General features: G+C 57.9%; 1 protein-coding gene across 2 annotated transcripts; it reads right to left on the reverse strand.

Moving 5' to 3' along the window:
• Window positions 1-8: 8 nt before the first annotated feature.
• WDR81 (WD repeat domain 81) lies at window positions 9-11938 on the reverse strand. 2 transcript variants are annotated; one of them, XM_062507187.1, is made up of 11 exons: window positions 11847-11938; window positions 7512-11066; window positions 7187-7294; window positions 6889-7079; window positions 4897-5087; window positions 4525-4690; window positions 4231-4396; window positions 3229-3927; window positions 2928-3073; window positions 2571-2750; window positions 9-1685 (listed from the first exon to the last, which is right to left on the reverse strand). In XM_062507187.1, exons 2-11 carry the CDS (start codon window positions 11053-11055, stop codon window positions 1359-1361), a joined length of 5718 nt encoding a protein of 1905 aa, XP_062363171.1. In that variant the 5' UTR covers window positions 11056-11066; window positions 11847-11938; the 3' UTR covers window positions 9-1358. The 2 variants fall into 2 exon arrangements, with proteins under 2 accessions (XP_062363171.1, XP_062363172.1); XM_062507188.1 differs by having other exon boundaries at window positions 7512-11063; window positions 11847-11878.
• Between the last annotated feature and the right edge of the window lie 1128 nt (window positions 11939-13066).

A 13066-nucleotide genomic window follows, 5' to 3' on the forward strand; every position in this document is an offset into this window, starting at 1 on the left:
CCCCCAGCTCTGCAGCTCTTTCAAAGAGTTTATTAGAAGTAAATATTTACATCTATTGCAAATGGTTAATAGGCAACACGGGACTGAGAGCTCCCCTTGGGTAGGGAAGGACAACACTGGCGAACCACTCACCTCCCCAGCTGCAGGATGGAAGCCCTTTCCCCACCCAGGACACCCACAGCTGGCTCCTCCTCTGCCCAAGGTAAGAGCTTGCTGCTCCCCCAATACTGGCTCTGGCTAGGCTGAAGGATGGGTGGGAAAAGGTCTGCAATAGAAGGGAAGAAACTGCTTCTACTGGTGGGGCAAAGAGCACCCTCCGTGCCTTTGGGGTGGGAACAGACAGTGCTGTCCCAAAGGAAAGGTCAAAGAGAGAGACTATGCTGGATTCTTGCCCCCTGCCTCTCACTCCAAAAGGGCAGGAGGGCACAAAACTGAGGACCTTTTTACTGTCCTGTCTTCCCCAGGAGCCTGTCCAGCACGAAGGAGAGGATTAGAAGGATTTATTGAGGATCACTGCCAGGATGGCACACAGAGCATTCCTCACCCCTTGCATCATCATGGGATGCTGGGGCAGGAACCAAGCCCTACCCCACTGCTCCAAAAGCCAAAATCCCAATGGAAGCATCTAGTTCTGGCGTCCTTAAGAGTCACATTCCCATCCCAATCTGCCCCTGTGCAGCAGCCCATTCCTACAGGAACTGGCAGAGCAGACGGGGTTTGTGCCTTGGCTGGCTTCCAGTCCTTGCCCTGGAACCAGCACGGCAGCAGAAGGGCTCTGGTGAACCTTCTCCTCCTCCTATGTAGGCTCTAACTCAGCTGGCAGAACCTAAAGTTCACAGAGCACCTCCTCTGGACTTTGAGCACCAGAAGGAGGAGAGGCAGCTCCAAAGGCAGCAGTTCCCAGGCCCAGCTCCTGCCATCCCAGTTGGGCTGTTCAGTGGTTCAGGAGAGGAAGGGAAGGGGAAGTGCAGGTGGCAGTAGCTAAACGGTTGTGAATTGCCAAGGGGCACCTCTCACCCATTAACTGAAGCGGGGAGGGTACCTGTAGTCCCTATTCCTGTGGAGGGCAGCTCACAGTCCCCTGGGGATCAGGCACACATGGTAAGGAAAGCTCCAGGCTTCTCTGCAGGGGTGACAGTGACCTACAACGCCCAATATCTCTCCCAGCAGCAGCGGAGGTTTCTCAGTTATGGCTTTTTTTTTTCTTTTTCGAGATACAGGAAGAGGTTAGAGACGTAACAAGCACACATCCCCCTGCATCCTCTACTGAGAAACGTCTGACTCTGCCTCCTCCTAAAGCCATGCTTCTGGCTTCCAGCTCCACTGTGGGACAGCCACAGGCTGCCAGGTTGGGGTCACTACGCCAGGAGCCGGATGATGCCGTTGTCCGAGCCCAGCAGGAGGTGGCACTTTGTGGGCAGCACTGCCAGGCTGGTCAATGTACCCCGAAAGTTCTCTGAGCTCAGCTTGGTCGTGCTGGTGGGCAGGGCTGAGGACTCCAGCATGGAGTAGACCCCGATCTTGTTGGCCACAGTGCCAGTGACCACTTCGTTACCGTAGAGGTCGAACGCGTGGATGGGTTCGGAGGCAGATTTGTAGTGGTGCAAAGGTTTCTGCTCCAGCTCCTTCCAGACAGTCAAGGAATGATCTGAAGAGGAGCTGATCAGCACGTTACCCTCTGCAGCCTGCAGGAGAGGGAAGGCCAGTTAACAGACATTTTTGTAAAATCTCACAATCTGGTGCTGCACATGAGAGCAGCAGGTGGCTGCCAGTGATGCAGTGGTCACAGTGCAATCCCTCAGGACAGTCTGAGCCATTTCCAAGCAGCTGATGGTACTGTGCATGTTAGCAAGGCCTTGGGTGGACACTGCAAGCTAAAGGATGCTCTGATAGCTGGCCATCTCTTCCAAGAGATGGGCTGGGCCTCTTCTCAACAACACCCTGACACCCCACACAACTCATTTTACCCACTACAGTGGGTACAGGGATTACTATGCAGTCTCCCTCTCCACTAAATCACCTGCCAAACTATTTTCCTTCTCAGGAGAAGGAATTGGGAAGCTCTCTCACAGTTGAAAATACTGCTGAGGGTAGGAGAAGCCTGGAGCTTGTTATTAGCAGAGCTAGTGAGAGGGTAAACAACCCACACTGCTGAACTTTGTTTAACCCACGTTTGGGTCGAGGACACTGGAGACCCAGCACTGCTCCCTGGGGTGGGTAAATATGGACAAGAGTTACTCATTAGAGCAACACTCTCCCAGGGAAGCTGAGAGCCCCGTGGAGAAAGCAACACATTTACTCCTTCAAAAGAGCCACAACTCCTCCCTGCCCCTGCTGCAGACCTGCCTGGCAGGGATTGAAACCCAGGAGGGCTGAACTCTGGCAGCATGAGTTGGACCAAGAACAGCTGGCAGCAGCACTAACCATGGGGCAGGAGAGCTTGGGCAGCCTCTTAGGGACACTGCAAGGGATGGAGCAAGGATGGAGCATACTAGCCCTGAAAGAAGGATGCTCCACACAGTCTCAGAGCATCAATGAGGCCATGCCCTGATCCCAACTGAGCCTCTCACCTTGATCTGCAGGATGTCTCCCTCATGGGCAGGCCAGCCCCGCATGATGAGCCCCGTCCTGGTGTCCAGCAGCACGATGAAGCCCGAGGAGAATCCAGCCATGACGCTGCGGCCGCTCGGGCTCACGGCCAGGCAGCGGATGAGCCCCGCGCTCACGCCACTGGCCAGGCGGAACTCGTGCTGCAAGACAGACAGTCCAGCTGGGGGAGAAGCTCAGGGGAGCTGGCATTTAAGGGACAAGCTGGTTTCCACGGAGCAATCACAGCTGGCTTTGGGATTTGGGCTTTGGGCCAGCTGTGATCCCATCATTAAGCACAGGGCTGCAGGAAGGTGACTCAGAGAGCACCACATCCCTACCTGTAGTCCCGGCTTCCTGTGGTCGATGAACCTCAGCACGGAGTCTGCACTGGCCACAGAGATGCTGTGATAGGGTGGTGGCATGGTGGTCACAGCTGTGATGGGGACTTTGCTGTCTAACTCATCAAAAGTCCGCAGAAGTTTGCCTGTGAAAAGACAACAGGTATTAGGGCTGAACAAGTCATACAGCAAAGATCCAGTTCTGTGCTGGTTTTTAACAGGAGCCATCCAAACTCAGCATAGCCCCTGCCCGTGAGGGCTGGACCAGTTCACTCCAGCTCCTCACCCTTTCCCTTCTTACCTGTGAACTGGTCCCAGATGTGCACGGTGCCATCACAGCTCACCACGTGCTGTGGTGCCTCCAGCTGGCTCACGTAGAACACAGACTTCTTGTGCTCGGCGTAGGTGAAGCGTGGTGGCACCTCGCTGGTGCCATCCCCGTAGTTGTACAGCGGCCAAAGCCGCACGGTCTTGTCCTTGCTGCCACTCAGGAAGAAATCCTCGCTGCCCAGCGGTGCCACGCACTTGATGGCCCCGGAATGCCCTGAGAAGCTCTGCAGCTTGATCTGGTGGAAGTGGAAGCGGGGGTCGTGCTGGCTCACCCCGATCTCGTACTGCCAGTAGGCCAGCCAGTTCCCACACAGCATGTGGGTGCTGCGGGGCAGGTCGTGCTTCAGGGCGTTGTCCTCGCTGGAGGAGCTGGCAGCGAATCCATCGGTGCCAGCGCTGAGGCGGAGCAAGCCAAGACCCTCCCGCTGCGTGTCCACGGGAACCTGGATGCGGTTCCCCACCAGGATGCTCCCAAAAGTGCCAGAGTGAGTGTCCTCCTGGGGGCTGGAGAAAGGCTCGGCCCCTCGAGGGTCTTGGTCTAAGCCCACCACGCTCGGTGTTTGTTCCAGGCCAACGACCTGCAGGTTCTGGGGGTTCACATTCTCCACGTGGAGGCTGGCCAGCTTTTCAACCAGCGCATGGTTGGGCACAACTGTCCGGATAACATCACCTGAGGAGACAGAGACACCGTGGCTGCAAGGGAAGCAACATTTCATCAGCATCATCATCCCACTCCATACACAGGGATGGGAACACAGATCCCCCCAAGTCAGCTACATCCACTCCCAGCTGAAGCAGCCTGAAGCCCAGTGGGTTCCCAGCCCCAAGAATCAGTCCAAGGCATGCTGTGGAAGCTGTGGGTTTCCCCCAGCAGCCATGTGAGCTATGATTGCCCTGCAGTCCAAGCCCAGCATGCATGCCCAGAACACAGAGCTCCCTCACAGATCCCTGGAGCTAGGTGGCCAAGGCGTACCCAGCAAGCAGGAGAAGGGGATGTAGGTGATGTAGGCCATCTCAGGGTTGAACACCTTCTGTAACTCCACCAGCACAGATGGATCCAGGGACAGCAACTTCCCATCTGAAAGGGGCACCTCCATCACTGGCATCTCACAGGTGCTCAGCGACTCTGCTGTCAAGCCCTGGACAAGAGAAACAAGGTCAGATAAACCCCAGGATCAGATGCTCTTTCCACACAAACATAGCCAGGTAGGCCCACCACATTCCTACATCTGGGGAAGTGCAGGGAGACCTCTCCCACACCACTGACCTGGTCCTGCAGCTCCTGCAGCAGTGAGAATGCCCCGAAGAAGTTTCTCACGGTGTCACTCAGGTGCTGCTGCACCATCTCCTGCCCGATCCGCAGGCAGATCAAGGCAATGAGGCTGACTGTCTTCACACACAGGACAACACGGGCCTGGGCTCCACTGGGGAAACTGAAGAAGACACCCGTGACCAGCCTGCCCTCCACATATCCCTTTTTTCCATCCTCTGCGTCCTGCTTCCTGCCTTTTCTGTGTTATCAGAATGCTTTCAGCACTGTGCCAGTGCAAGGAGACGCACATCAGAGCAGAAACACTCCCCCAGCCCCCACAGAACCATTCCCAAATCCCTGATTTTGTGCCAATCCTGCAGCGCTTACCCGACAGCTGGAGAAGTGAGGAAGCCCAACACTGGGAGCAGCACCTCCTGACTGATCTTGGGGAGGATGTCCATCAGTGTGGTATCAGAGAGACACACCACGATTTTCTGTGTCAGTGTCACAGCAGCCAGGAGCCCGGCCTCCTTCCGACTGTTCAGCCGGACACTGCTGGAGCCGGCGCCGGGTGCCACCTGTGAAAGGAACTCCTTCAGTGCCAGGGCTACAGCCTGTGAAGGGGACTCTTTCAGTGCCAGGGCCACCACCTCCCCAGCAGGACACAGCAAAGGTGACCCCAGGGTCACCTGAGCCCAGCCCCAAACCCAACACGCACTGCTGGTCACAGCTCCTGGAAGAGGAACCCGAGCACCCAGTCTCAACAGCAAAACACTCCAGGGATGAGTTCAAAAACTGACAGGCACCTATCAGTACAAGAAATGAGTCTGGAGAAAATGGGGAATTACATCCCTAAACTCACAGATTTCCTCTGCAGAGTACAACACCCCCACAAGTGGGAAGCTCAGTAGCAAGACCAACAACACCACACTGGCCCAAACCATCCTGGACACCCCAGACCATCATTTGCCAGCACAGAGAGAGGGGAAACTCTTACATACACACAATTTAAAAGCAAAAATCATTGTCTTCATCCCACAGTTTGCAGAGGAACAGTCCTTGCATGAAATATCCAAGCAGAAATTACGGGCAAACCCGCTGCTGACTTCTAGAAATCCAGCTGCTAAATAATTTCATGAGGCAGAACTGCACATCCTTTTTTCTGCTGACAATGTACTGCTGCTGTTATGGCAGTGCCAAAGAGTTAATAACATCAGCAGCAACACTAAAATACTTCTTTCTAGATTGTCCTATTTCCTAACTCCTAGACAAATCAAACACCCGAGAAAAGAAAGCCAGTAACAAAACCCACAGACAATTCTCAGTTCCTGCTATATTTCTTGTACACCTGCCATCTTCCAGCTCATCACAGAGGCTCTTCCTCTCACAAAATAGCCACCCTGCCAAATCCTGCAAGAAGGATTGACTTTATCCTATTTGTGACCTGCAAGTTCCATCGCTCCAGTATCAGGTTGCCAAATGCTGTTTCACAGGGGTATTAATCCCCTCTGTGCCCCCAAGCAATGAGCTTAGGAAAGCAAAGCAGAACAGCTGGAGCTATGATTGCAACTGGGTGGAGAATGATTTTTGCTGAAAAATGGGATTTTTTCCTCTGAAAAATATCCCCTTCAACACTGGAAAAACTGACAATACCTTTTTGTTTTCTTTAAATGAACAGCTGTGGCCTCTTTTCCTCTATGTTTAAATTATCAGAAAGCTACTGAAGTTTTCCATTTAAACAAAAATCCACAACCAAAGCGTTTACAACCTCTAAAGAGGGAGCAATATGAAAAATAAGCCTGTTTAAAACATTCAAAACCTTTTTCTTTTTAATGAAAAATTAAGTTTTTCAACCAGCTGCATTATACATTTCCTTCTTGCTATGAACTCCAAGCTGAAAAGTTGGTGAGCCTTGCCAGTGCTTTTTGTTCAGTTGAAAACCCGTTGGTCTTCACCCCTATCTACCCACACAGACCTCTGTGAACACTCACTCCAGCAATCTCACAGCAGCACAAGCTGCTCCTCCTGCCTGTTATCACAATCCCACCCTTGCGCCAGCTCTGTTTGGGCACAGAAAAGCAGAAGAAATGCTTTTTCTCTGCTTTCCCAAGGTCTGGCAGGGAAAGAGGGGTATGAACATAGCTGTGTGCTTTGCTGGGAGCAGTCTGGAGCTTGTGGCAGGAGGTCAAAGTGCCTCTCCTGTTCTCCTCAGCCAACACAGCCAGAGCTGCTCAGCCCACACTGGCCCAGACAGAGCCCAGCCAAGCTCAGTTTTTATACAAGAGTCTCCTGGTGAGGCTGGACTATTTTTTCATATCTTCCCTTTGTGCCTGTACACAGCTCCTGCCCCAACAGAGAGGAGAAAAAGACAATACTGACCAGGTAGCTGATGTAGGGCAGGTACTGGTAGGTGAGGACAGGCTCTCCATACAAATATGCCACGTGCACAAGGCAGGCCAGCACTGGCTTGGACACCTGATCTCCCAGCACGGGCCGCTTTTGGTAGATATTTCCTGTACTCAGGGGACTGTTCTCATCACTGCTCGGTACAAACTGCTGCCTGGTCGGGCCTGCCCAGGGAACAACACATCATGAGCTGAAGCAGCAGCCACACCCAAGCCTCCAGCAGACAGACTGGGGGCACAGCCCACCCTGGGACCCAGGGAAGAGGCATTACCAATGTAGCAGGAGGTGAGCAGCCGGAGCAGGTTCCTGGCGATGAAGCGGGATGTGACAGTCGGGCCCAGCTTGGCCGAGAGCCACCTCACCATCTTACAGGCTGTGTCTGCAAAACAACAGCAGTCACAAGGACAGTGCCCAGCACGGCACAGATTAGCTATCAGCCCCTGCTGCCCCAACCCTGACTCTCAGAGCCACTTGCAGTCCTGGCCTCTTACCCCAGTTTCATTATTGTCCCCAAGCTGGGACCACAGACACTCCCAAATCTGGACCTGCTTCTCCCGAAGCTCTGCCCAACAGCCTGGATGCTGCCAGGGTCTTACCCAGCAGTATGGTCTGCTCTTTGTCATCAGAGTGATCTGGCAGCTCCTCTCCCTCCCCATCCTCTGGCTCGCTGCTGTCATCAGCCAGGGTGACATCCACAGAGGCCCCAGCAGCATCCACGACCACCGTCAGCTCCGCATCGACTGCCGCATCCTCGTGCTCCTCTTCCTCGTGCTCCTCTTCCTCCTCCTCAGAGTCCTCGCTCTGCTTCAGGTCCTGGCTGCTGTCCATTGACTTCAAGCTGCTTTTGTCCTTCTGAGAGTCCCCATCTGCAGGTCTGTCCTCGCCCAGGGACACCTCACTGGCGCTGCTCTTGTCACTCAGCCGGCCGAGGCTGAGCGATTCCTGCTCCTGGGGCTGCAGGGATTCCCCAACGTAGAGGCCACTCTGGAAGTCCTCACCCTCAGGCAGGTAGGCCTGATCGTGGAAGCTGACCCCAGAGGTGTAATCCAGGAGGTCGAGTGCAGCAGAGCTGTGCTCCACGTCCATCTTCATCTCCTCCCCAAACACACATGACACCGGGCTCTCCCCTCCGCTCTCATCGTCCTCAGTGGTACCAAGGAAGGATTTGCTCTCCTCCCGTGAGCTCTCGATGCCCACGAGGATCTGCAGGATGTGGGGCAGCAGGTTCAGGAGGAAGGACTGCAGCCCCAGGCGCACGATCAGCTGGGCCACAAAGCAGTCTGTGTACAGGTAGAACCTGCCGTGGCGGGAGCAGGGGGTCTCATAGGCTCCAATCAGGGGCTTCAGCAGGTATTTATTGGCATTCTTGGGCCCGAGGGATTTGGCTATGGGCTCAAAGAGGTACCACGCTGCGTAGACAGCGGTGTTTTCCTCGGACATCAGAGATAATATGAAAGGCAGAAGAATCTCCAGGCCCTCAGGAGTGATTTCAGAAAGGATCCCCTCCAGCTGCTGCCACAGCTGGAAAACAAGCTCCCGGCCTTGCCCTTCATCCTCAATCTTCTTCGCCTGATAGGTGAAAATGAACTTGTGCAGAGCTGGGAAGTACGTGGGGAAGGGGACAATGGAGCTGAAGGGGCTGAGGAGTTGTGTGGGACAGGGGGGGGGAAGGCCCTGGGAGATAGGTTTGTATTCAAACAACTGCACTGCACCCTTGCCCAGCCTGTTCTTCAGCAGCTTCTCCACGGGCACACTCAGCTGCAACAGGACATGCAGCACGTGCTGCAGTGGGGCTGGGATCTCCTTGGGGTGGTAACGGCAGAGGTTCCTCACCATCAGGAACCGCTCCGACAGGGAGGCGTCAGGCTTTGAAGGACGAAGCCTTGGTGCAAATATAATCTCAGCTACCAGAATGCCCAGAGCTTGCATGTCCCTCTGGAAGAGGTCTGAGAGACCCAAGGGTGGCTCTTCCCATGGCTGCTCCATCAGCTGCATCTCGCTGCTTAAGCCTTTAACCAAGAAATTGTCCAATTTCTCCAGTTCCTCTAGGGCCTGGAGTGGATTGAAGCCTTCAGGAAGTGTGATCTTCATGTCGAGCTGATCCACAGCCCCTGCCTTGCTCCGACGGAGCGGTCGGACCCCCGAGGATTTGCCATCAGTGACATAAGCAGGGAGGGTGGAGGGCTGTGCTGGAGGCACAGCAGCACAGGGCTGGTCAGGAGCTCTCCCAGGAGTAGAAATGGAATCCAGGGCTTCTGTGCCTTGCTCCAAATCATCCTCACCAGCAATGGGTTTCTCCCCAGACCAGGTGGTTTCACTGGGAGTAGCCTCCAGGACCAGCCCATTGACTGCATCTGTCACCTGGCCTTGGATGTCCTCCAAAACCACAGTCTCCCGGACGTTCTGGAGCAGAGGCCGGGCAATGGCTGGAGCTTCAGCAGGAGTGTAGGCAGGTCCCACCATGCGCCTGGGGTGGGGCTGGTCAAAGAGCTGCACCACCCCGTAGGTTGTCAGGTGCGTGTGGTTATCAACCAAGTGGAGGCAGACATTCTTCTCCTTGACTGCATCCTTCCCCAGCAGCTTGTAGCCAAACGTGAGGTCAATCCAGTGGTGCAGGTCCTGGGAGACCTCCCGGCTCTCCAGCAGCATGCGGTGAACTTCGATGAACTCCTCATAGGAGCTGCACCACGACGGCACATCCAGGTCAGGCATGTCAGGGTGGATGGAGCGGAAGATGGAGGGGTCTGTGTAAAATTCTGGGATGCACTCGTCCGGTGTCCAGCTCTGCATGCGCTCCATGCTGGCTGGGTACTCATTGGGCTCCCACTGGGACCTCACGTGGCAGCACAGCACTGCCTTGGGTGTCCTGCGGGCTGTGTACACGTAGTAGGTGATGTCTGAGAGGACGTCTGAGATGTGATGGGGGACGTGGAGCTGCTCCCCACTCGACCCCCCCGCAACAAACGCCTGCTTGGTCATCTCGTAGGTGAAGTCCAGCTGCTTGTCCCCCTTGTTGAGACGGAACTTGGATTTCCTTAGGTCCCTGAACTTGCCATTTTTGGTAGTAAAGTCCACCACCCACGGAAGAACAGGGTGGTAATTGGGGTCTCCCATTCTCCTCCCAGCCAAGCTGTTCAGACGCATAAGGTAGTCGAAGTTGCTGACTTGCCCGTGTACCCACTGCAACACCAGGTCTCGGAGGTCCTTCTGGCAGGCACTGCATATCACCTCCTGCCTTTGAATGCAGCTTTGCACGCTCTTTCGTTGCAGAGCATCCTCCAGATTCTCCTCCTCCTCTCCCCCCAGTCCCTCATACCCTCTGAAGTTCACACGCAGCCGGCTGCACAGCTTCTCATCCACAGCCACGTCCCGAAGGGAGAAATCTCCACAAGCCAGACCCACCTGGTGACAAGCCTTCATGGCCTGCAGCACGTGGAAGAGGAGGAAGAGGATTTTGGCATGGCTGTTGGTGAGCTTGGCCGGGCTGAAGGTCACAACGTCGTGCAGGCAGTACTGCACATAGGGGTAGATGATGTACAGCATATCGGCCGACTCCAGCAGCGCCTCAGCCTGCAGCACGTTGGGGCACAAGGGCACCCCTTTGGCCACGCTCTCCTTGGCAGGGGACGTTCCAGGCACATTCCTGCCCACCTGGAGGACGGGGCAGCCATAGGCTCTGTGCAGAGCAGCCCTCAGTGCATCCAGCGCCGGCACCGTGGGCGGCGCGTCCGGGCGCCTGTAGGGCCGCGCGTACAGCCCGTGAGCACGACCCCACAGGTTGTGGTAGTTCTGGGTGGCCACGCTCTGCATGAAGCCGTGCAGGGTGTCCATGCTGCCACCACAGCGCTGCTCAGGGGGCTGTGCCCGCAGTGGGTAGCCCAGCCGGGCCTTCCGCAGCCCGTGGATCTCAACCCGTGCCCAGCCCGTTGGGAGTTTCTGCACCGAGTGCTGCAGGAACGTCCTGACCTCCACCTCGCTCAGCCCCTCGGGCCGCGGGCAGGCTGCTGGCAGCACCCGGCGCTCCTTGAGGCTCTGCAGCCATTTTGCTGGCACAAAGGCGGTGACGTGGGTCCTCTCGGGGGCCAGCTGCCGGCGGTCGATGTTCAGGTCCTTCTCCACGCTCTGCAGGAAGCCTTCCATGCTGGATTCTGCTGGGAGAAAAGAGGCCAAGACAGGCTGTGAGCGAGTGGAGCGGTGCAGAACCACCCTGCCCTCCCCAGCAAGCAGCCAGTCTCACTTCCCCATTGGCACCCGAGTTCAAAAAAAGGCTGGTTTGAGGAGCTTGATCACTGTGCCTGTGTGTGGGGGTTGAGAAGGGACCAGCTCTGGCTGTGAGGGACAAGATGGGACCTCTGCAGCCAGAGAGCAGGGGAACACGATGGGGACACGATGAGGACTTGCACATCCAAGTGCTGGGGGAAGGGACACGATAGAACCTCTGCAGGCCCAGGGGTGGAGCAGGGACACACAAAACATCCACAGCCAGGGAGTGGGATGTGATAGCACCTCTTCAGCCCTAGGCTTGAGGGACACAATGCGATGTTCACAGCCGCACAAACTCAAAAGGAATATGATGGGATGTAGAGGGGAACCTCTGCAGCCCCAGGCTTGGTGGTGGGGGCACAGCAGCACCTTCGCAGGTGGAGGGATGGGATCTCTGCAGCATAACCCCCATACTGGGGACACAAAGGGACCTCTGCAGTCCCAGGGCCCCGGAGAGCGGCCACGGGGGCGACACACAGGATGCTGACAGCAAGAACCACGGACCCAACACCGAGTCACGGCCCCGGCCGGTCAGGCGGCCTCGGCCGCTCAGGGCCGTCACTACCGGCGGGAGGAGGACGACAGAGCCGGGTTGAGCCCCGCGGGCATGCCCGGGGAGCCCTCAACCCCCCGTGGGGTCCCTCACCGCCCCGGCGGCCCCGCGTTACCTGGCGGCGGCGGCTCAGCCGCGGCGGGCGGCGGCGGGGGCGGCCCCGGCCATGTTGGTCAGGTGACGGCGGTCACATGCGGCCGCCGCGCCGCCATGTGCGCGGGGGGAGCCGGGCCGCGCTCCCCGCCAGGCCCCGCGGGGCCGGGCCCGGGCTCCCTCCAGCGGCCGCGGGGCGGGGGGGGCCGGGGCGGGTGCGCAGGGCCGGGGCCCCCGCGGGACCGGGGCTGTGCATGGGCAGCGGCTGGGCGTGACGTCACTGTGACGTCAAAGGCGCCCCGGGCTGTCAGCTGGAGCCAGGGGAGCCGCGCTGACGAGGCAGCCGGTCTTAAAGGGGTCGCCCCCCCCGCCTCGGGCGGACCCCACCGGCGGCAGGTGAGTGCCTGGGGGAGCCGGCCAGTCCGACCCTGCCGCCCTCTGCCCTGCGAGGCACTGCAAGCTACGGGAGCTGCCCGGCCCTGGTGCTCATGACCTGGGCCAGGTACTCCCCCCGCCGCCCAGATGGTACCGGGCCTCCGAGAGCGGTGGGTGCGGCTGTACCCACAGGGCACACAGTCTCAATAGCCATGGACGGCCCCCTTAAGGGCGCCGGGGGCTCCCGCCGGGCAGCGCCGCATGGCGCGGCGGCGTGTGGGAGTCACGTGGGGTGGGACGTGGCGGCCGCCGATTGGCCCCCCGGCCCTGTGCCGCTGCAATCAGCTGTTACTGGGACGAAGGGCAGGAAACGGCCTTAAAGGAGCACCACAGCTCCCTTGAAAGGGGCAGCCCTGGGACTGGTGGTGGGGCAGGGAAAGAGCGCTTCTGGTCACGCCGGGCCGGGCCGGGCTGCTCTGCGCTCTGCCCCACCGGCACCCGCGGCGGGCGCGGCCCCTTTAAAGAAGTTGTCCAGTCATCGCGCGGCGCTGCCAAGTCATCGGGGTCAGCCGAGTTCTCGCGGCCACGCCCCCGAGCCTTCCCATTGGTGAGCGCGGCGAGTGCTCACTTCTGATTGGTCGAAGACTTAGAGCAACTTCTCGGAATCGGGGCCGTGTCACCAGCCCCGGTACAGGGAGGCACCGCCCGAGGGCGGGCGGGGGCGGCCGGGCTGTGCCCGCGGCAGCGCCACGCCCCGCCCGGGGCCCGCGGAAGGGTCGAGCCCTTTGGAGCCGCCCTGCCCCCTCCGCCCCTTCACCCGCTTGAAAATGCCAACTCACAGCACGCGGGGCACGCCGGGAGAGCCGC

The sequence above is a fragment of the Cinclus cinclus genome, chromosome 22 (assembly GCF_963662255.1).
Source record: "Cinclus cinclus chromosome 22, bCinCin1.1, whole genome shotgun sequence".
In the NCBI taxonomy this organism is placed as follows: Eukaryota; Metazoa; Chordata; class Aves; order Passeriformes; family Cinclidae; genus Cinclus; species Cinclus cinclus.

Excerpts from the sequence above, each read along its gene's own strand:
- WDR81 (XM_062507187.1), bottom strand. The coding sequence starts at position 11,055 with ATGGAAGGCTTCCTGCAGAGCGTGGAGAAGGACCTGAACATCGACCGC. Across the intron at positions 5,088-6,888 it reads TGCCCTACATCAGCTACCTG|GTGGCACCCGGCGCCGGCTC; the intron begins GTCAGTATTGTC and ends TTCCTTTCACAG. Across the intron at positions 2,751-2,927 it reads ACAGGAAGCCGGGACTACAG|CACGAGTTCCGCCTGGCCAG; the intron begins GTAGGGATGTGG and ends TCTGTCTTGCAG.